Source organism: Lotus japonicus, chromosome 5 (assembly GCF_012489685.1).
Source record: "Lotus japonicus ecotype B-129 chromosome 5, LjGifu_v1.2".
NCBI classification, from domain to species: domain Eukaryota; kingdom Viridiplantae; phylum Streptophyta; class Magnoliopsida; order Fabales; family Fabaceae; genus Lotus; species Lotus japonicus.
In genome coordinates, this window is record NC_080045.1 from 61,222,713 (window position 1) to 61,245,726 (window position 23,014).

The window sequence follows — 23,014 nt, forward strand, 5'->3', positions numbered from 1 at the left end:
ATAAAATTAATACAATAATTATCAACCTTACATATTTTTTTAATAAGTATAATAGCACCTAGAATGCCTTACAATTAAAAATCAATGAAATTTCATCTAAAATGTTATAAAATCATCTTATTTAAACCCTAATCTCATCAAATCTCCAATCAAATTCTTTGAACTTTTTACATATTTTTTCACATTTGTACCATGTTTATTGAAATTTCCTTTCTCTTCAATTTAATAATTGAGTTTAATTTTGATGCACCGATAGTGTAAAGTTTTTTTACACCGTCAACCAATCAGATTTCAATGAAGTGACATGTCAATTAATGAAATTAAATGAAAAGAGAGATTCACATCTTTAAAATCTGATTGGTTGATGTACACCGTCGGTGCATCAAACTTTTTCTCTTAATAATTTTGCATGCTTAAAATTGGCTCGGCCCACTATCTAAGTCAATGCGTGGGTATATAACTATAAACCATTAAACCCCATTCACTGCCTCAAAACCTCGCCGTAAACCCCACAACCCACCACCACCACCGCTTCCACAAGGAGCGGCACACGGTTGCGCAATGGACATCGACGGCTTCGACGACGCTCCGACCCGCGCCCCTTCTCGGGTCTCTAAGTTCGCGCCAAAAACATCCAAACTCATCAAACCCAAATCGGAACCTGCCCCCAAACCTGAACCCGAACCAGAACCCGAACCATCCTCGTCCAAACCAGAGCCTCCTAATGTAGAAGACGACCCCATGGATGAAGACACCGTTGAAGATCAAATCGTGCGCGAAATCGACGTCTTCTTCACTCCTTCTCTCGACGAGAACACTGAGGTAGGTCTACTTCGAGCGATTGCTTATTCGATTCTGCATTTTCATTCAGCTTAACTTTTTCTCTGTTGCTTGCTTTTTCAGTTGTATGTTTTGCAGTATCCTTTGAGACCTTCATGGCGACCTTACGAGTTCGAAGAACGATGCAAAGAGGTGTGTTTGTTTGTTGATTTCTTACTTTCTTTCATTTTGGTGAATCCTGTCAAATTCATTCGTTGTTGTTGTTGTTCTGATTGTGATTATGCAGGTTAGGTTGAAACCTATATCTTCACGAGTGGAGATTGATTTATCCATTGATTTGGATTCGCAAAATATTGATAGAGACTTTGCTGACAAATACAGCATTACCAAGCAGGTCAGTTCATTACAATTTTGATCAAATCATGACGAGCAATACAGCGAGCAACGTTGTGTGTATGTTACAAGAAGTGAATAATTGAGATGTTTTGTTAAATATTAGATAAAGAAAGGCAAAATACCTATATCTAAAGCCATAGCCAGAGGCGCGTGATTGGGTAATATTCCAACTTGTCCACTATTTGTAGATAAAATAATTTCCTTCACGTCGGAATCCCAAACAATTCGATTTGGGGTCAGTACACAAAGATTTAAAGTCATTTCTTCAATTTGCTCTCCTTTTCTAAATTTGTAGCTTTCACCGTAGCTTCATCGATATTACCCACCAAATAAAAGACTTGTTCGGGAAGACTATCTAATTCACCAGAAAGAATCAATTTAAACCCTCTAATTGTTTCTGCTAGACCAACATATTTCCCCGGTGTGGTTATAATGCCAAAATATCAAGTCGGCTCATTTGTCTTTATCTTGATCCTTACCGGCCTCTTGAATTTTCTATTATTTACTTCATTTTTGTGTTATTTTTATTTGTGTGTAATGTGATTTGACTGATGTCTTGTTTATGTTTATTGGTAGAAAAACTCTTGTTAAGACCCTATGAATCAATTCAAAAAACATCAGATTCATACCGGAACCGCGATGATTTTCAAAAAAAATTTAAATCAAAGTCCAAAAATTCCCTGAGTAAGAACTACTGGATTATCACTTATTTTATAAAATAAATTAAAAAAATAAATAGATAGAATCGATTAAATTGACATAATCAAAATAAGCTTGAACTTCTTTTGTGTGTTTTAATGAAGAAAGATTCAAGATGCATTGTTGAAAACTTATATTTTAGAACGGTCACGTCTGAGCTGCTTGTTTGAAATTAGCTGCCACAACAATACTCATTTTATTGATTGATTCTTTGTTTCTAGTTTTGCTTTTTATTTCCGACTATACTACACCTTTTCGCTTGTTTTATTATTTGACAAACTTCTATTATATCAGAATATTCAAAGTTGAGTTATAGCAATTGTCCTAGAAAAGCATTATATATTGTAAGTTTAAAATTTGGTACTATTAATTCTCTTCAGACTTTACACACTCCATGGGAGCCAGCTACTGCAAATGGATGTGTTGTCGGGCTTCTTACAGGCGATAAGGTATTTGTGTTTCACATTCTATTCTTTGATGTATGGTTAAATTTATATTTTGATCAACATTGTCCTAGGCATGCCATTGCAATGTGGAAGACGTTTGTCCTATTTAGTGAACATGTAATACTTCCTCAATGAATTAGGATGGGTGACTTTCACTCAAAATACTTCTGTCTTCTGAGGATAAGTTTCTTCTTGGTTTTAGATTAGGCATACAGCATACTTTATTTAGGTTTGCAAGAGAAGTGGGGCCAGTTAATTGACGTGTTTCTTAATGAAAGCTCACTGAGAAGCTAATCCAGCAAGGAGTATGTTATATGGTTTGCTTGACATTGAATGAGGTGTGAAAAGGAGGGAAAACTAGGAAGATTAAAAATACGAATTATGCCTTGAAATCTGATAGAACGCATCAATCCAGAACAAAGAAACTATATAATATACTATTATTCAATTGAACAATGAGCTCAAGAGTTTACAATGAAGTATATTTTTGACCAGAGTTAGAGACTCCTACCAGAGAGATATTCTCTTCTAACCAAATTCACAACAAAATGCATGAATGCCCCACTACCTAGCTTCCCTCCCAAAAATAGCAGAATCTCCTGGAATCTCGGGACATGTCACTAACTAAATAACATTCTCCCTTCCTGACCCCTCCCTCCTCCTAGTGTAGACTTTCCATGTGCTGGGCTTTCTTGTAGTTGATTCTATGATTGGGTGATTATTGGTATTAGGCCCAAGTGTTCTATCAAATCAACTTCCTCCACTGATGTAGATTGTACTTTTGATTTCATAATTTATTTATGGTTTTTAATTTCATGATTAAGTTCTTTAAATATTGAATTATTTCATTGTTATCTTGTTAGTTAGGGATTTGATCATAATTTTGGATTTTCTTATTCAGGCTTAGAATAGGAATAATATTAGGCTGTTTAGCTTTATTGGGTCCGTACTGTGTAAATAGGCCTTCCATATTAACTTTTGATTGATTTCCTGCTAATTGTATACAACGTTTAAAATATTTTCGAATTCAGACCCGTTAGATGTCTCTTACCTTCCACTTTGTGATTTATCTGTCTTCTTGTTTCTTCTGTATTTTGATAACTTGAGAGTTTCATGAATATTATCTGACACTCAAGCTGATTGTTTAAAATATTTCGAAGTTGAAACTTCAGTCCCATTATGTCTCTATTGCCTTCAACTTGTGTTTTACACATGCCTTATTGTCTCTTCTGATAGTTTTAGAGATTTATGAATTTTTGCGTTGTGATACTCAAGTTGATTGTTTTATTTGGGAAAATTTCGTAATTTGTCCTGCATCTTTCTGGGTTGCAGTTACACCTGCATCCTATTAGTGCCATTGTGCAGCTCCGACCATCACTAAAACATCTTAATCCTGGTGGTTCGGAGAGGAAGAACATTATCTCCACCACTGTCAAAATTGAGGGGCCAAGTGAGGAAAAGTCTGCTGCCACATCAAAGAAGCAGGTATCAAGTATTTGGTTCATTTATGTTTAAATGTTACCTTAAAACAATCTAGAAAAGTCTGCACAAGTACAAGCTGCAGGAGTTATAATTTCTGCAGGATGGCACTGATGTCTTAACAATCTTGAAATATTTTCATACACTTTTTAAATGATTAAATGTTATGTTTGATTTGTATCAAAGTTTATGTAGCTTTACAGATATCTAAATAAAAAAGAAATGTTTACCAAGCCCTTTATATGCATGCATGATGGAGCCTCCATCATGCATGCATTCTATCAACGCATATTTGGTAATTTTCAGATATCTAAATCAAAAAGAAATTTAGGTTTAACAAGCCCTTTCTGCTATCTGCATTCTATCAAGGTATATTTGGTAATTTCCAATTGGCTACTTTAATTCATCTGTTTGTTGCAGAAAAAGCAAATGGAGCCTCCAACCGAGCAAAAGAGTGATGAAGTTGAGGTATGACTATTGTTAAAACAACATTGTAATTTACATATAGCTGATTTTTTGTTATAATGAGGGTTATATACTTATATTATAATTTTAAATAAAAGTAAACAAAAAAAATTATTTCTCTTCTGATTTGGTTTGAATGATTCGACTTAGACATAATTGGTTTAACTTTGGAAACCAATCTGCTATGGATAAGGAAGAAAAAAGCAGAATCAACCAACACTAACTTCTATCTCCTATAATCTCTGACAGAATCAGATTTTATTATTAAAAGAGTTTGAGATAGAGGGAGGGAGGGAACTAACTTCTAAGTAACTTGTTACATTAATGAGATAACCAACTTACACACAATAGATTCTAATCATGTGTGATAAGGTGTAACTTTGTTACTGTACTCTAATAATTATAATTTGATCCTATAACCAGATTTTATTACAATATTAATCTAATTATTACTCCAAACTTCTAATATTATAATCTGATTCTGTAATCAGATATCAGAATTTATCACAATATTAATCTAATAATATCTCTAATAATTCATGACACACCCATCATGCATGCATATAAAGGGCTTGGTACGTGAGGCTTCTTGCAACCCACAGGTCTGAGGCTGGAACCCCATCCACTAATATTTTTTGACTAAATAACTCATTTGACCAGCATTTCTGAAGCTTGACCCACGCGTTTCTGACCTAGTTGACCGAGCTGCTGACGTGTCAATAGTTCATTTGCAGAACCGATCAGCATGCACAACCAGACCAGCCTTGTGACCGATTTCCGATCTAATCGGTTGGATCGGACGGTCTGGTTCGAGTTTCAAACCTCTGCAATCAAATCTTATGAACGCTCCTTAACTATGAAGTCCATGCCTATCCAGCCCTTTGGTTAGTCTTGAACACTGTAATGGCGGGATTACCACCCGCATCGCTCGTTTGTAGTTGAGAGATCCTTTGGTTAGTCTTTAACACTGTAATGGCGGGATTACCACCCGCATCACTCGTTTGTAGTTGAGAGATATAGTGGAAGGCTTTGGTGCCAATTGATAATAACCTTGTAAAAACTATACCACAAAAGCTAGCTATTGTAGTTAGAGAGCCCAAGGCCTTATAAACCCTGCACCAGAGATTCATACTTCCGGTGTAGGACTCTGTTAAGGTCCCAGAAAAATACTTCTAAAAACAGAGAATGAATTTATATATAGCTTACTCAAGGATCCTGTTTATCACCCAGATGTAGTATAGGAGTGTATACAAACAAAGAAAAGAAATGACCAGATGAGGCAAATAAGAGAGTGCCTCTCCCCTCCCGTTTCAATCCAAATCCCAGCCTACCCTCCCCTTCCCGCTTCAGTCGCATGACTTCTTCTGCTGCCCTCCCCTCCCTGCCACCTCCGCAGGTGGTTAGTTTTCTGGTGAGGGATGATTTGGTGCATTACACCTCTTTCGTCTCCTTGTATGAGTTTATTCCATATATTTGGGTTTTCTTGGAATTTCTTAATGGTGATTTTATTCATAGCTCTGGTACCCTCCCTTCTAATCAATTTTTTTTTACTCTATATCCTTTGTAGTGTTGGGTTCCTCTCAAGTATCATGACTGCAAGAGTGATATCAGCTCTAGATATTTGCAGCAAATGGTGGCACAAGAAAGTACTCCCATGAACTTTACAGTGAGCCCGTAAGCATATGTCTTTTTATCCTTTTGTAGTCTCACCTTTGTATGAATTATGTAAATTAATTATGTCTGTGAATCTTTCAATGATTGAAGGTATGATTACGTTACTACACTCTGTCCTGCACTAAGCAGCAACTCATTACCTAAGGGTCCTTCTAAAAGGTAGTCTTCTTTTAGTATCAATCTTATTTAATTCTTGGCCCTTTTTCGTGGTTAACAATTTGCCATCTTGCTGTTATGTACTGTACTTGTACTCTTTTTCTTTTATAGTCTATACCTGTACATTCATCCATCTCTCTATCTTATTTATTTTTTATATTCTTTCTCTCCTTGTTTCTGCTCACTTCTTGATAATAAGTTCATTTTCTTATAAAGCTATGTTAATTTTGTTTATTTGTTTGTAGTATTACAGTTGCTTGTAATTTGACTATCATGACTGGATGTTATTTCAGGTATCTTCTATCATTGCCTTTGACTGTGGAGGAACGTCTTCACAAAATGTTTATTGAGGTTTGTAGCATGTTTAGCTTGAATGTGATTTTGTTTTGTTGTTGAGAAAAGGACATTTAGAGCCAACGGCATTCTGCCTCTTTATTTTCTATGCTTGTTTGTAGATGATTGGACTAATTTTTCAACTTAGCTGATGTTCTCCATTCTTAAGCAATTGGTGGACAAATTTCTCAGCAAATGAAGTTGACGACGTGTGCACAAAGTTCCTCATTCATAAGATATCAAAAATTGAACTTTCAATACAAAAAGTATTTGCATTTTATAAGGCTGCTACCGTGTTTAGGCAATGCCACTATTTCCTGTATATTTTAAACACTTGTGTGTGAGATTAGTTCTCTTTTTAAATTAATTATTGTATTGATATCTATCTCTCTCTCTGTTGAAGTATTACTTGCATGTCATTAAAATATCGAGAGAGAGAGAGAGAGAGAGAGAGAGAGAGAGAGAGAGAGAGAGAGAGAGAGGAAAAAGATATATATATTTAACATATCTAACATATCTTTATGATAGGGTCCTCCACTTCGGCGTTTCAATGCTATCAAGCACTTTGCTCCTGAATACTCTGACAAGGAACTGCTGGAATATCTGCAGAAACATGCAGTCTTGCTGTGGGGACTTTGGACTCCAAAAAGTGGATTTCTAATTTCTAAGCCTGGTTTTGAACAATTGGCTAGAGATTATGTCCTGATATTGTTTAGCAAGAATTTGAATGTTCGGTCATCTGATGTTATTGTGAATTTCCAGGGTGAACTTGGTAATAGTGTGCGTAACTTCCTGAGGAAATTTGGATTGGAAAGATGTGATATTAACAAAACTATGTCACAACCAATGACTTACTGGAAATTAAGAGAGCTTCCTGATGAGTCATTTAAAAAACTCCACCCAGATGTTGTTAAAATACAAGAAGACAAGTTCACTGCTTTGGATCACAATGTAACTAATTCGATTTCCAAATTTGTAAAACCTAAACGTGGTCAAAGTGCTATGACAAACCATAGTGTCAAAAGTGAGCTTGTTAAATCAGCAAATTCTGATCCACGGGTAACAAGTCTAGGTGGTGTACCTCCTGGGAAGATGACCATGTCAAATGAAACCCGACATGCTCTGCCAATTGCCCTCAAAAAGCTTTTTCAGACTCACCAAGTTTGCAGGTATGATTATAGAGAGACATCTGTGTTTTCTTAAACATTAATAGCTTATTGCTCTGCGTGCCTTTCATATTTCAGCACTTTGCTTCTTATTGTAAGCATGCCTTATATTTGTGGAGCCATTGAAAAGTAAATATTGTTCCTTTTGTCAATGTTATAGGGTTTAATAAAAAGAGGACAAATGAATAGAATAATAAAACTATGTTACTATAATGTGAATCATATGTTTAAATGATATTACGACAGATAAAACACTAATCCTTATTTATATTGATTATACCCTCCTAATTCTAGTTAATTAGGAAATCTAATCATGGCAATTATTTGACTCATAAATCCTAGTTAAATAAGATAAGAAATCATGAAATATGGAAATAAATCCGAAGAGAAGATATCAGATATTATAAATTACTCTTTAGTACAATCCAAGTATTATGAGATATTTTCCACATATTCTAACATTTTCAATTTTCTTCCATAAAAAAGAACTCTGCCATTTTAACCTGCTTTCATGCTAGTTTGGAACTCAATTTATTATAGAACTTGAATATGCTATTGTAGTATATGGATTTGACTCTTATGTAGTGAGGGATACAATTTAAAGTATTAAGTGTAGAATTGGAACCATTGATTGGAAAATTGAATGCTATGCGGGGCTATAATTAACGGGAAAGGGGATATTACAAGGTCCCATGATTGGAAGGTAACCTTCAGAGCACAGTAGTCAAAGTTGCAATGGTAATCGCTTAATAACATGATTATGCGATTAATGGTGCCCTAGGCGATTAATATCGCATCTATAATTGTTTTTTGGCTTAATCTTAAGTTTAATAACATGATCACACCATAATCGCGTAATCACACAAGTTGTGGCTGGCAGTTTTATTCCATAATATTAATAACTTCCAGCAGTTACCTTCTCTAGGAAGTTAGTAGAGTCTTTAATGAATAGTGAGAATGTGAATTAGAAAGATATTCTGGATTCTGGAATTGTGTTCAGTAGGGATTCTGACCTCTCTAAAGTCAGATTGTATCACAATTCTATTCTTCATTTAGAATGGTTCTCCAGTTCTTCTTTCTGTTTTCCCTTTTTCTCTCACTTTCTCCTCCCTCCCTGATATAGTTCTATCAGTAATCCTTATCTTATTGCCAATGTCCTAGATTAGGGCTACATTATAGGCTCCAAATCTGTCGTAAATCTTAGTAAAGGAAATATAAAACCTTTCCAAATATTTAGTTGTGCAATGAGTAGTACAATAATAACTTTGATGAGTGGTTTCGTTTTGAAACAGACTCTTCATGGCAGTGAACTATTTGAATTGAATCTGGTCTAGATTAGGACGGATGGGTATGAGAATCCAGCAATCTTAGCTACTCACGCCAATGCCTCGAAGTTCTTCTCTCAGGGATATGCATCTTTCTGTCCATTTTATAAATCTCAATCTGGGTGATGGCAGTCAAATGAGCGGGGAAATGTTTACCTGTTGACTTCTTTTCTTCCTTAAAGTGTCTTTGGCTCTGTGGAAGTTCTCTATTTTGATTTTCTTGTTTGGGTGACTGTCTCATGTTATTAGCTTTTACTTTCTTTGGCAGCTTCCAATTCATACGTGAAGAATTGCGAAAAATGGCGGTTTCCAAAACTACGCTCTCAAAGGGTGATTCTAAAATTGCCGTGGATGCAGCTCATAGTCTTGATGGTCCAGAACATGAGCTGAAGGCTGTCATTAGTGATGTTGCATGTGATATCCATGGTTATTATGTGTTAAAATCATCACAAGATGATCCATTCAGGTGTTTCCTCTCTCCCCACCCCAAATGAAAAAGAAAAAAATATTTCAGTCTACAGTAGGTCAAAGAGTTTTGAAAACAAGTAGCACATTCCATTTATTATATAATGCTCAAGACTGTATTCGTCCTTGCAGAGATGTAGTAATCGACCTGCTTCGAGGAAGTGGACCCAATGCCAAGCTGAAGAAGGCAGAGATACTTGAAGCTGCTAGGTTAAAACTCAGAAGGGAGGTCCCTAACAATGAATTTACCAAGGTAAGTTTTCTTCTAATTTTAACAACTAAAAATTTACCATTTTTTTTCCTTTTCTTGAGGTGGCTATAATATATTATTTATATTTTTATCTCAAAGTTATCAGTGTTTGGGCTCTTGGTAGTTTTAAACTTTGATCTGTGGCTTCTTACTGGATGTTTCATTGTTTTGTTTGTCAAATTGTTCATTAGATTAGTATATTAGTCATACTTGTGTGCTGAACATCTGCTCAATTTGTTCTGTAGCACAGGCAGGCTGTTGATCAAGTTGAATCTAATTTTCAACCACATTATCACATTATAGGCTTTTCATTCATTATTCAATTTAAGAAAAAAAGCTAGTGACATGTATAAAGCTTGCAAGTTCTATTATACCGTATGTGCATGCATCCTACGAAAAAGTGAGATATGACTCCTCTAGTTCACTTTGGCTGGTAGTGACGACTAGGGTTAGAGAGTGAATGTTTTATTTTTTTATTTACTTCATCGGCAACAAGCTTGAAGGCTTCAACAGGCTTTCTGCAGTATTTGCTTCATGGCTTGATCAATTGCTAATATAAAGTAGAATAAGTGCTGAAAATTGATGTTTCATATTTTCTCCCTTTCATGTCAAAAAAATAGTTTATCATGCTAATGATTGGTTTGCTTTTCTTGTTCTGAACAATTTCAGGTTATGAAAGAGTTATGTGTCTCGAAAGGTTCTGTTTGGGTCTTGAAAAGCGGTGATGGAAGTATGTAATGGCCTGATGTCCTGCTATTGGGTTGAGCTAAATATCTACTGGGGTTGCTAGGATAGAATGGAAAATTGGAAATCATACTTGCTTCTTTTATTAGCAATTACTATGGGTATGATGTGAATTTGTTGGTATTTGAACATTCTCCTAACCAACAAACCACTCGGGAGACTGGTTTTTTCAGCCTTCTATGACAACTGAAATTGTAAATAACTTTCAAAATGTTTCTAAACCCCGATTGTATTCATTTCCAATTTAAAAAAAATCAAAGCTCATGCCGTTGCGCAACTATTTTGCTCTATTTTTTTATGGACAGCTTGTCTTTGTTGTATGCAGCTTTGGAATATGGAATGGTGGTAGAATTAGAATTTAATGATGCATGATCAGCAGAGGTGAATTTGTGTAAGGATATTTTGTTAACAAGTATTCTGGATGATCTCTATTTCCCCAGATTGATTTATTTTGGTAATTAGTAATATTGTGAGCTTGGGAGATTTTTCCCCCTTTAACTGAACTGTTTTTTTATAAATAATTTAGGCTTTTTCAAGCACATACTCTGACTCTGTCCTTTGAGTATCTACAGGGTAACCTTGTTACACTTACATATAAATTCTACGAAGAAACTCTGAAAACAATTCAACGTACATCCAATGAGAGTAATTTCAAGTTCTCTAAAACAATCTAATATAGCTAATACTTCCATTGAACTTATCAAAATACTGGTCCATGGCTAAAGCAGAACAGCTAGAGCATTGCAGGTATTGGGGTTATCTAGAATCCCAAGTGCCCGTGGATCCAGAGTCTATCCTTTCACTCTCGGGTGTCAGTTTCCAATTATTGTGTGCCTCGCTAAATGATGTGAAGCATATTGAGTATCATTGTAGCTAATTTTGCTGTGGACTAGAGTTTAAACACTATCTTGGTGACATTGATGAATTGCTACATGTGGCATGAGATGTAAGATGGCTGGTAATGGTGAATGAGCTGAACTGATTATACTCTCTTTTCATAGCTTTGTATACATGCTCTAGACCTTCCTCAATTAACTCCAGCACTGTTTGCGGCATCGGTGGCGTGTTAATGTTGATTGAACCTTCCAGCATCCGTACCACTTCCCCCATTGGTGGTCGCGTCGAAATCTCATCTTGGATGCACCAAAAGGCAGCTTTGAGAGCTCTCATTAGCTCTTCTTCATCAACTGCACCATTTAATCTTCTATCTGCCACTTTGATTACTGATCCATTCGTCATCTCCTAAAATAACCAAACATGATATAATCAATATATTTACCAAGCAGTTGAATGTATATCATTTTCTGTCTCTTGTTAAGAGTTATTTTCTTTTTGGAGCTGCCTCTCTCTGTTGAATAGAACAGAAGGTCTTATCATTACTAAACCCTCAATTTCATCCCTAATATTTTCACGTTCACCAAATTAGTCTAGGTAGAATCTAAATAAATCACATATTTGAACCTAACGTAGGATATTGTCGGTCATGTTAGTCCCTAACAGGATTGAGATCATAGATATCATGATATGCTTGGTCCAAATATGCAATTTCTTTAGGTTATACACTAGTCTGATGTGTGTGGAAAATGTTAGGGGCGAAATGGAGGGTTTACTATTTTTCTATAGTTTAAAAGACGCCAATATTAAAAGAAAAACCCAAATGAATTAGGGTATGTTTTGGATAGCCGTTGACACCAGTGCAAACAGACGTTAACACTCATTTCGAGACAAAAAGTGAGTGAAACTCTCTCTATGGATCGAGTTAAAAGTACTTTCACTTTATGTTGCTTTGGATATGAAAGTCCTTTCATCAAATCCAACTCTTTTGTTCCTTCGAAAAAAATGTGTCCTTTTGGCATTGGAATGTGTGCTAATGTGAGTTGAAAGTGTATCCAAAACACACACTAAGTAGTATTCAAACACACTTAATTGATTAAGATGTCATCTGCCACAACTAAAAAGATGATATTAAAGTTGATCATACATGAATAAAAAAGGCAGAAAAGTTAATAAATTATCTGAAACATATGTATACCTTGTAAGCCCAGCCAGGATAGAAGAAGTCTTCTGCATCAAAGGACATGTCAAGATTTCTCCTGCCACCAATGATTTCTAAAAGAAGCATCCCATAGCTGTAAACATCAGCTTTTACAGTTATAGGGCGATTACTAACCCATTCTGGTGCCAAATAGCCTCTAGTGCCTCTAATCATGGTTACCACATGAGAGTGCTCTCTTCTCATCAATTTGGCCAGTCCAAAATCAGAAACTTTAGGACAAAAATTTTCATCTAACAATATATTTTCTGGTTTGATGTCACAGTGTATTATCCTATCCCTGCACTGCTCATGAAAGTATGCTATCCCTTGTGCGGTGGCTATAGCTATCTCAAAACGAGTTGTCCAATCTAGCAATCTATCTCTGCCTTGATATGAAGGAAAGATCCATTTATCCAAGGAACCATTCTTCATGAACTCATATACCAGAAGCCTGCCAAACATTTTCTTGAGCCAGTTAAAAAATGAGATCTTATAATGAGCTAAATGTTATTCCAAGCAATATCCACTTGATAACAAAAATTGGTGGTCCATAATCATAGTCCACAAAAGATGTTATCTGATAGATAAACTCATACATTAAAGATGTTAAAAAAAGATTATAAATTTGATTATCAAGAAACAGTTCATACCTTTGTGATCCCTCTGAACAATAGCCACATAGGCGAACCAAATTCATATGATGCATTGAACCAATGGTGTTTACTTCAGTGATAAATTCTTTCTCTCCATGGGGCAAAACCCTGTCAAGTTTCTTCACTGCCACTAGGGTACCATCTCCTAGGCTTCCTTTATACACAGTTCCAAACCCACCTGCAAATTATGTAAAGTTAGCTACAATTTAAACAAAACAAAAAAAATCAAAACTCCTCTCCCTATAACTTCCTTGCTATAAAATTTCATTCAGGATACACTCATAGCATGTGGGATTAACTTCTTTTTTCTCAGAATCAATTATGAAATCCAGAAGCTACTCAAAAAAGCTCCTCTCCATAATTGATTCTGACTTTTAGAATCAAATTTAGAAGGATTTCCAACATGCACTCAGCCACTCACCTGTTCCTAGCAGCTGTGAAAAGTTGCTTGTCCTGATTTGCAAATCGCGGTAGGTGAAATTCATAGGAGCACCTGATAAGATTAAGGAACTTTCCATCTCTCTTCTCATAGTTCTTTTTCTGTGAACACTGTAATACAGTAATAAACACAGCAAAGCAATGAGGATTATCATGGTCAGAACAATGGGAATAATCAAAGCCTTTTCCTTAGCACTCCCCAATCCATCAGAAGAGCTACTATTAGATTTAGACCCTCCTGCTATCCATGAACCATTTGCTCTGACCTTCACAAACAAAGTAGAGCTAGTATCCTCAAAACCCCCAAAACTTAAGCTCCTTAATACCCAACAGTAAGGTCTCTCCTCATTTAGTCCATAAACTGAAGCAACACAATCACAATCTGATAAGCAAGCATCCCCACATTTTGACACTGAAGCAACATCAACATCACTATAGTTAGCTATTACAGAAAATTCAGAAAAATAGTAGTTAGTTTGCTGCACCATTGACATCCTAAGTGATGTCTGGTTTTCATGTTGGCCATTGCATTTTCCAACAAGAGATGAATTCTCATAGCACTGGCCATCTCTGCCAACTTTAGAAGTTCCTGGCAAGCAAGTGCAAGAGGCTTTTATCTTGCTTCTGTCCAATTCACAAACCCCATTGCCACAAATTCCAGCAATGTCACATGGATTTGAAACTGCAGCCCATTGTGAGACCCACTGACTTGAACCATTCACATCGTCCCAACGGTATAGCCGCAAATTGCCATTCTTCTCCAGTGTGAGTCTCCTAAGAACAGTTAATGGTGTAGAATTAGATTTATGAATTGCAGAAGACAAGCCTGCATCATCATCATCATTCTTGTACACATAAACTGCTCCATCAGATGAATCTCCATACACAATTCCAAAGCTCCCAGCTTGGTCTAAAACTGCTATAACTTCTCCAGTCACGTTGGAGATATCAGGGCCATGCCAGTAGGAATAGTTGGTGAATGGTTCGTGTTCATCCAAAGCCTGGTAGGTTTCTGGCAGATTGTAAGTGAGGGCAAGGTTTAAGGAAGTTGGCTGTTGAAGCATTTTGAGAGCATAGTAGCTACCACCATGAGATGAAGACTTTGATGATGTTAGTTCAGAAGAGACTGTGAGAGGTTGGTTGGGGAGGAGTGTATCAGAAGGTTGAGAAAAACTCTGCCACGCAGGGTGGTTGTTGGTGGTGTGGAGGATGAAGTTGCCGGATTCTGTCATGACAGCTGCTGCTACATCAGAATTTGAGGTGTTTGAGGCCCATATGGTGGTGTCTCCGTCCGTGAGGACGAGGTTGCCAGTGGTGTCAAGCTCCAAGATTGCATCTTGAGATACAGGAGAGTCTCTATTTGGATTGAGAAAGAAAATGAAATGTGTTGGCAACTTGGTACTAGAGAGATGATCATAATTCATGTCACGACCTGTGCAAAAGCTTTAGTGAAGACTAAAGACTAGATGAAGATATGATTAATGACTTTCACTTTGTTTAAGAGCCCGTCCAGATACGTACTAGAGAGCATTTATCGGAGATTATCTACTAGAGAAAACACGGAATAAGCTCCAATAAATGTTCTTCGGTTCGCATCCAAACATACTCCAAGTCAAAAACCAAAACTAACCATCTAGTCTGCATAAACATTCTCTTTAACCATGAAATTATTTAACAGTGCAATTGGATAAAACTACTTGTCCTTAACTAAATCTTAGTATTGAAAACATCTAATATTACTCCCATAGTCTCATACTCTTTTACACTTACACCAATAGAGAGTTTAGAGAATGAGTGTTTCAAATTCAAGAATAAGGGCTTTCATTTAGCATATACAGAGGTGAATTAATATGTTATGACAAATTAGAAGAAAGAACAAGCAGAGCACTATATAATCCATCACTATTTAAGTACTGTTTCATTGATTTTACTTTTATATATTTTTTAACGCTAATGATACTCAAAGATACAAAGTTACAAACACGGCATATATCCAATAAACATCTCATTTTTTTCTCTATCTCTTTATTACATGCATATCTTCTCTCTTTTCCTTTTTCACTCTTTATGTTCCATTGAATGTGTGCACTATACAGATTTTCATTTTCCTTTTTTTAAACATGACATTTTCATGTCACTAATTGATAACAAATAACATCAGAAGATTGCTTTTGCATACTTTTGGTCGATAACTTTTTGCTTCTTCCACTATACTGCTATAGCATAAATGAAAGGTCTCATTTTCATCTCACTTTTTGTTGGAAAAAAACACATTTAGATTTTCTAAAGTGAGTTAATCTCTAAAATAGAAAAACAAAAGCATATACTTATCTTTTGTTTAGTTAAAGATTACATTGTACGTTCAATTCAAGAAGAAAAATAAAGATATAATCATTATTCACACCCTCACTCTTGATGAAGTTTTTGGAAACATGATTACATTCAACCTTTACTATTTAACAATATTGGTTAGATACATATATTAATCAGTTCAATTAAAAAGTGTACGATAGTATAAAAGTAATGTTACTGGTTAATAGTTATAGAAGTACCTATTAGGTGACCAAACTAAAGTTGGATCTCCTGGAAGCCTTGCAAACCAAATGGCCAAAGTAAATAATCTGTTATTATCAGTGTTTGCAGCTGGAGTGAACCCCAAAGCAAATGTGCCATTTTCAGAAAGCCATTTTTGGTCCTTGCTAGCCAATAATCTCGACCCCAAATCAATCTGACTTGAAATGCAGCTACTGAAACAACCAAGGAGAACCAGAGTGAGAACTACCAAGTAACAATGAAAGGAAGAAGCAGCACTTGCCATGATAATTGATGAGGCACACTTGCATGCTAGTGTGGTGTTGACTATATATATATTAATGAAAGAAAACAAAGGTTACATAATGGTTTGGGGTGGTGTTATATAATGGAGAGTGGTGATGTTATTGGAGAAGAAATTAAAACAGAGAAATTGAACACGTGGTTAGTGGTTGGTGAGCTACAAATTTGAAAAAAAGTTGCTTCATGAGTGTGGTCGGCTACGAGGATATAGTTAGATATGGTGGCATGTTTTCATTGCTTTGTGGTCTTCAAATGGGATTTCAGCTCTGTGACTCAAAGAAAGAGCAAGGCCAAGCATTATTGATACGTAGTTGTTACAGCTAATGATTTGCTAACAAGATGAGCTGAATTTTTTGTTCACAGTTCACACTTTCAAAAGGGGTGAAGGGGGTTGCTACGTTTTTGAACTCATCAAAATTTAACTTCAAATTCACATATAATCACCATATTGTATATTTTATGAGATAAAAGAATAAGAATACATGTGTATTGACCCGGTTCATCTAGTTTCAAGATTTATCAATTTTTTTTCATGAACTAGTCACTTAACCGATTTTCTGTTCAAGCGGTCATATCGACCCGTTGAACCAATTTTCAGATCAATAATTACACATGATTAATATTTGAATGATTATGTGCATAAAAGATTCAACTATCTACCAACCAACTATATCACAATTTTTTTGTTCTTCTTACTTTTAATAAAACAAGCTTTAGGATTTCTTTTGTTTTCACTATCAATTTTCTATCTCACAAATAAAATCCTATCATCATGTCAATTAAAAAAAATATTAATCAGGAAATCATGAACTTATATGGTAATTTTTAATTAATATGTAATTTTTTTATTGGTGAAACAAAGTGTGAGATAAGTTTGGAAGAGAAGATTTCAATCAAAAGGGATCAAAGATGTTCAAGAGTTTAGTGACAAAATGTCCACTTTTCAACCTACTTTTGAAATGTGTAATTTTGAGGCCACGTCATAATAAGTCAAGGATATTATATGATACAAGTAAAATTCCTTACATACCCATACATGATTTTTTTTTTTGGTTACCCATACCCATACATGATTGAGAAAAAGACAATGAAAAGGAAAAAAACTATATTTCACATCTTTAGAATATGATTGGTGTAAAAAAATTACAATGTAAATACATTAAAATTAAACTCTACACGATTTGATAATTATCAGAGTTTTTTTGTTGTTGAAAGAATTATTATTAAAAGTTTAAGAAATATTGAAAACGTGGTTAATTCAAAGGTTAATAAGACATTGATATGATGATATCTTTTGCAGCACCCATACATATCTCTGTGTGCTGTATTTTTCTGTCTCATTGGTACAAAGAAGCTTCAATGTAATAAGTCTGGATTGCACTTCATCCAATCCTGGGTTGGTGTGGTGTTGCAGCCATGTCCACCACCATAACTTCTCTTCCCCCCTCCCTCCCCCTCCGCCACAACTCTAGGGTTTCGCTTTGCAGTCCTCTCTCCTCTCACATTTCATTCCAATCATTCACCTTTTCAACAAAAGTAAGCTTTTTCCCACTCTCCTTATAGATATTTGCCTGCCCATTTGTTCAAGTTTGGTTTTTGATAAAAATTCTGAATAAAAATACTGTCTTTTTTATAATCTGGTTGCTCAATTGGATTTTGGAATATTTTTTTCTAATTATTATTTAACAATTTAATTTAGTGATGGGATTATTGATATGTGAAATGGGTAGTAGTTGGTGTGTGAAGTTGGTTAGCAGGGTTTGTTTATTATTATTCTGACCTGAATATTTTTCCATTCTAGAGATGGAGAATTTTGTGTTTCAGGCATGAAAACACTCCATCAGAAGCTAATGGCTTTGAGTTTGAAGAAGATAAGTTGTCAGAAGATTTGGTGAAGCCTAAAGGTGACCAGTCCAAAGACTTGAAAAATGATTGGCTTGCAGCTCTTGATATGGTATTCAATTTATTTGTTATGTTCATGTTTTATGGAGATAGTAGTCAGTCAATACAAGGAAATTGTTCATTTGTTATCTATTAGAATCTATCTTTTGCTTTTAAGATATGGAGTTGCTGATTTGTTGAATTCTCTATACCTTGTTCATGCCTGGATTATATTCATCCTGTTTCAATTTGCACAAGCCAATGAATGCATTGCCCCCACCCTACCTACTAGACGAAATTGTATATGTATTTGATAGGATTAGGGGAAAGCCTATTGTAACAAAGGTATATCAGAGAAGGCAGAATAAGTAAGTCTAGGGACTAAAGTAGAATAATAAAGTCTCTAAGGACTAGTTGTATTTTCAGGAAGTCTTAGCTATAAATAGCTAAGCTGTTATGTTAGGAGTTAGTTTTTGGTTAGTTGGGAATTTGTAACTGAATACTGGTATTCAGTTAGACTGTGAGAGAAACTGGTTTCTCTCTCCCTCTGTATCGTTCTCTTTCTTCCATTCTATGCAATTCATCTCAGTTTTCATGGAGATTCTCTCCATTGTTCTGTGATTTTCTTCCTAATTCAGTAGTATAGGATTACCAGTTCTAACAGTATTAAACTTATTATGACTTCAATTCAGTTTCCATTTAATGGATGAAATATGTTTAAATATATTGTGATGTCTGTCATCAATTAAGGAAGTTGAAGTCTCTTAAAGGTTATCTTGTTTTAAAATCATGGTTTTAAGTTGTCGTTGTTTTCTGAGAGCGAAAACTGTAGAGAATTATGGCTGATGTGGTTGCAATTGTAGATACAGAGACTGCCAAACCCAAAACCGCAATGTTACAGCTGCAATCTAGGTTGTGATATGTAATTCAAAATCATCTCTCTCATATTATTCATATATAATTATATAGTTTTTAAGTGAACCTTTTTTACTTTTTTCTATCCTTCAGCTCATTCTTTATTTACCTATTTCCCTTTATTTTAAGGTTATCTTATCCCTGTTTAAGTCAATAAAGAAAAGTGATTAATTTGTACTCTCCTTTCCCCCCTATCATGTGCTTGGTAAAGCAGAACGTTGCTCTGTTATGCCAAAATCATTTTTGTTCTTTTTATTTCAATTAACTCCATGTTGTTAGGGGAAAAAACTGTCTATGTAGTTATGTGAGAATGAATAAAGAAGAAAATGTGAAGGCAGAGGAGACAAATGAAAGAAGTTATTCCTTTGCTAACATGTATCAGCTCATGTCATTGTGGCTCTTTCAATTGATTTTAATTACTCTTCAAAGAACATTATCACTCTATCAAACATCAATCTTATTTTCAATATCCATTATCTGTCTGTAGCAAACATATTTAGACTTTAGAGAATGTCAGGAATAATTTTGTTTTTAATATTCAAGGTCAAAACTTCCTTTCTTGGTGGGGAACCCTGGACAGTTCCATGGACAGCAAAGACAATTGTTCAGGTAAAGCTTATCCTTTCTTATCATTTAGGTACAGTTATCAATGTTATGTTATCTATGCTTAAAGTATGTTTGGTACTCTCTGGTTGGGGATTCATTTCTGCCTCTCTACCATATAAAGGACTATGTTCAATGTTTTGTGGCATATAAAAAGGCATGATATGGCCATTCTGTTCAGGCATTGATTCCTCTTGACTAAGAATCCATTTCCTCTTTCTTTTTGTGATTTTCAAGTTTACCCTATTATATTTTTCGCGAAATGATAGAATTTATTCCTTGTCTTGGATGCAAATAATGGTTTGTGGTTAAAAAAATGCTATGTTTTTAGTAGCCTCGCTCAATATTAAAAATCTTAGTGTGATCCATATAGCCGACTTCACTTAGTGGGTGGGATAAGGCTTTTGTTGTTGTTGTACTCAATATTCAAAAAAATACTATAAATTTGTGTCAATTTTTTTTTATAATCTTTTTGCTACTTTATCATCTTAATTTGGAAATAACAACTTAATGTTAGGGAAAATATTTGAACAAACCAAGATAATGAATAATCATATCCTTGTCAAGAGGTATGTGGAAGTAGTAAAATATACTTAATAATTATAGAAGTTGATTTTACAGGGACCACCAACGTTGTTTGATTACAATTCTGATCCTATTCTATGTATTGAATATATATATATATACATATATATATATATATATATATATATATATATATATATATATATATATATATATTGAAATAACAGTAGAAGAGGAATGAATAATTATTGTTTCATTCCAATCCGCCAAGTGTGAGGGAATGCTAGATGTTTGGTAATTTTTCCGCCTGCCAAGTTTTCATGCTCAAATTGAACACTTTCTTTTTCTTCTTTATTTCTTCCATCATTCCTTAAGCTTCCTGTAGAATCTGACCCAATTTCTCATTGACCGAAAGGGAAAAATCCAAAGAAACCTTTGTCTTTTGATCAAAATAAAGATAAGCGGCGACAGTTAAAAAAAAAAATCTTTCGATTTATTCTTCTGACTCTTTGAAAAAATCAAAATTACCCGGAGATCAAACTCCGGGAAGGCAGTAGAAAGAGATCATTCACTTTTTCCCTTTCCTTCTCCATAAAATATCATTCTCTGATTAAACTTGACCTTAGATTTTGGTGTTACTGTTTGGAACAGTCTCCTTTTATTTCATTTCTCAAAGTTGGATAACTGTTACAATTTGTTTATTGACTTGATACTAAAGCTATTTGTTATAATTCACTTCAATTAAGAACTTAAGAATGGACTTTATTAACCAATATTTAGAAACTATACAGTCTACTTGATTGGTTTCTTTCTTAGTATCATGATATCATCATGTCTAGAAGAGCAAACTAAGTTGGGTTCTGCAGGTTATGCTCCTCTGGATTGCCTCATTTTGGTTGGTAGGATCTTGGATAGTTCCATTTTTAGCTTACACAGCAGGGTTTAGAAAGGAAACTCTTTCATATAGAGGGCAAGCATTGTACAGCCTCTTGACTGATGTTGCTGAAGGTGTGGTCGGGATAGCAATACTCCGTCGCTGTCTCGCAAGCTTTCAACCACTTCCGCCGAACTGGTTCAAATTTGAACTCAAAGGGAACTGGCAGTTTGATGTTGGTTTAGGTTGCCTCATGTTCCCTCTTATCAATCAACTATCACAAATGAACCTAAATTTGTTGCCTGTTCTTCAATACACTCCAGTTACCGTCTCAAGTGTTGAGCAATCAATTGTAGCACGAGACCCTGTAGCAATGGCCCTCTATGCGGTGGTGGTCTCAGTTTGTGCGCCGATATGGGAGGAGATTGTGTTCCGTGGTTTCCTTCTCCCATCTTTAACTAGGTACATGCCTGTATGGAGTGCAATATTAGTTAGCTCAGTAGCTTTTGCCTTGGCACATTTTAATATTCAGAGGATGATACCTCTTATATTTCTTGGCATTGTAATGGGTGCTGTCTTTGTACGGTCTAGAAACCTCTTGCCATCAATGTTGTTGCATAGTTTGTGGAATGCTTTTGTATTTCTGGACCTCATGAAATAATATTTTGTTACTATTTTCTTACCTCTGATATTGTCTCTACTTCTGTCCATAGTTTAAAAACTTTGATATATGTGTGTTTGGTTCCATGTACTTGTTTCACCCCAGAAGCAATTCTACTTTGAAGCTCTCCCTCACTGTTTAACATTCCTAGGATTGTGCATCCACCATTATTTCAAACACACACTTACATGAAGGTGTTTCCCAATCTAACCCCAAAAGTGAAATCATGGAAGTTTCAACTTTCCAATGCCTGCTGTTGACAGAATTTCGAGATAAAATATTCTATGAAATCTGAGCAATGAAGGATAACTGAAAATGAAAATTCAGATTTTGCTTTATCTAAGCAGCACAGAATTCAATTATGTATTGATCCCCTCTTAAAATCCTCTCAACCTGGACCCACAATGGGACTAAATGACAAATAGTCATAGAGTTAGTACATGTGATTTGCTAACTATAGTTATAGATTCAATACCTGCTGCTGAGCTGGTTGTCATAACTTCGCCTATGCTGTGTCATAGCAGGTCCTAAGCACGGTTAAAGGAGGAAGGTTGAGTTAGATGGACTGAAATCTCCATTTGGTGCCCCATTTTCTCTTATACCAATCAAATTGTGTCATATCATTTTAAAAACCACTCATATAAGGTTATAATGGTCATACTCACGTATACATGACACAATTTGATTGGTGGAATGCGAAAGTAAGCACCAAATGGAGATAAAGGATCTTCATCTGTGTTAGTCTGCGGCAACCAATCGTAAAACTGGTTGAATCTTTAATATGGTTCAAGTGATCCATATAGCCGACCTCATTTAGTGGGATTAGGTTTTTGTTATTGGTGTTGTTGCCGTTGTTGTTGAGCTGGTTGTCATGATTCTCCATAGTGAAATTCATATGAAACTATATTCTTGTACATGAAAATTCTGTCGATTTCTATAAGAAAGCTTCTACTTTGGGTCCTTCTTGCTTGCATGAATGGTGAAACATTCTTTTCAGAATGAGACTACATTAATTAAAGTTGTGTACACCAGCAAATACTTATTGTCTTAAATGGGGACAGAAGAGAGGGGACCAATTGGTTTCAAGTCACTTGCTATTCTGGCTTGGTGACTTTTGTCCCAGAAACCATTGATGATGCTGATCACTTTATCCGACAACCCAAGGACCTTTGTCTGCTATATTTAGAAATTTCAAGAAAGTTCCTTATCAAAACCG

At 35.3% G+C, this 23,014-nt stretch overlaps 3 protein-coding genes across 3 annotated transcripts; 2 read left to right on the forward strand and 1 right to left on the reverse strand.

Moving 5' to 3' along the window:
* Positions 1-450: 450 nt before the first annotated feature.
* LOC130717595 (uncharacterized) lies at positions 451-10,668 on the forward strand. Its single transcript, XM_057567889.1, has 13 exons — positions 451-822; positions 904-972; positions 1,067-1,174; positions 2,256-2,324; positions 3,654-3,806; positions 4,221-4,268; positions 5,833-5,939; positions 6,030-6,098; positions 6,389-6,446; positions 6,957-7,597; positions 9,188-9,385; positions 9,517-9,637; positions 10,304-10,668. The coding sequence occupies exons 1-13, from the start codon at positions 562-564 to the stop codon at positions 10,370-10,372; spliced, it is 1,971 nt and encodes a 656-aa protein (XP_057423872.1). The 5' UTR covers positions 451-561; the 3' UTR covers positions 10,373-10,668.
* Positions 10,669-10,811: 143 nt separating this feature from the next.
* Positions 10,812-16,373, reverse strand: LOC130717594 (G-type lectin S-receptor-like serine/threonine-protein kinase At5g24080). The gene is made up of 5 exons (XM_057567888.1): positions 16,057-16,373; positions 13,488-14,860; positions 13,064-13,244; positions 12,411-12,864; positions 10,812-11,620 (listed from the first exon to the last, which is right to left on the reverse strand). The coding sequence occupies exons 1-5, from the start codon at positions 16,320-16,322 to the stop codon at positions 11,282-11,284; spliced, it is 2,613 nt and encodes an 870-aa protein (XP_057423871.1). The 5' UTR covers positions 16,323-16,373; the 3' UTR covers positions 10,812-11,281.
* A 1,252-nt stretch (positions 16,374-17,625) lies between these two features.
* On the forward strand, positions 17,626-21,819 carry LOC130718723 (uncharacterized). The gene is made up of 4 exons (XM_057569351.1): positions 17,626-17,875; positions 18,141-18,293; positions 19,679-19,744; positions 21,130-21,819. The coding sequence occupies exons 1-4, from the start codon at positions 17,756-17,758 to the stop codon at positions 21,796-21,798; spliced, it is 1,008 nt and encodes a 335-aa protein (XP_057425334.1). The 5' UTR covers positions 17,626-17,755; the 3' UTR covers positions 21,799-21,819.
* Positions 21,820-23,014: the final 1,195 nt, after the last annotated feature.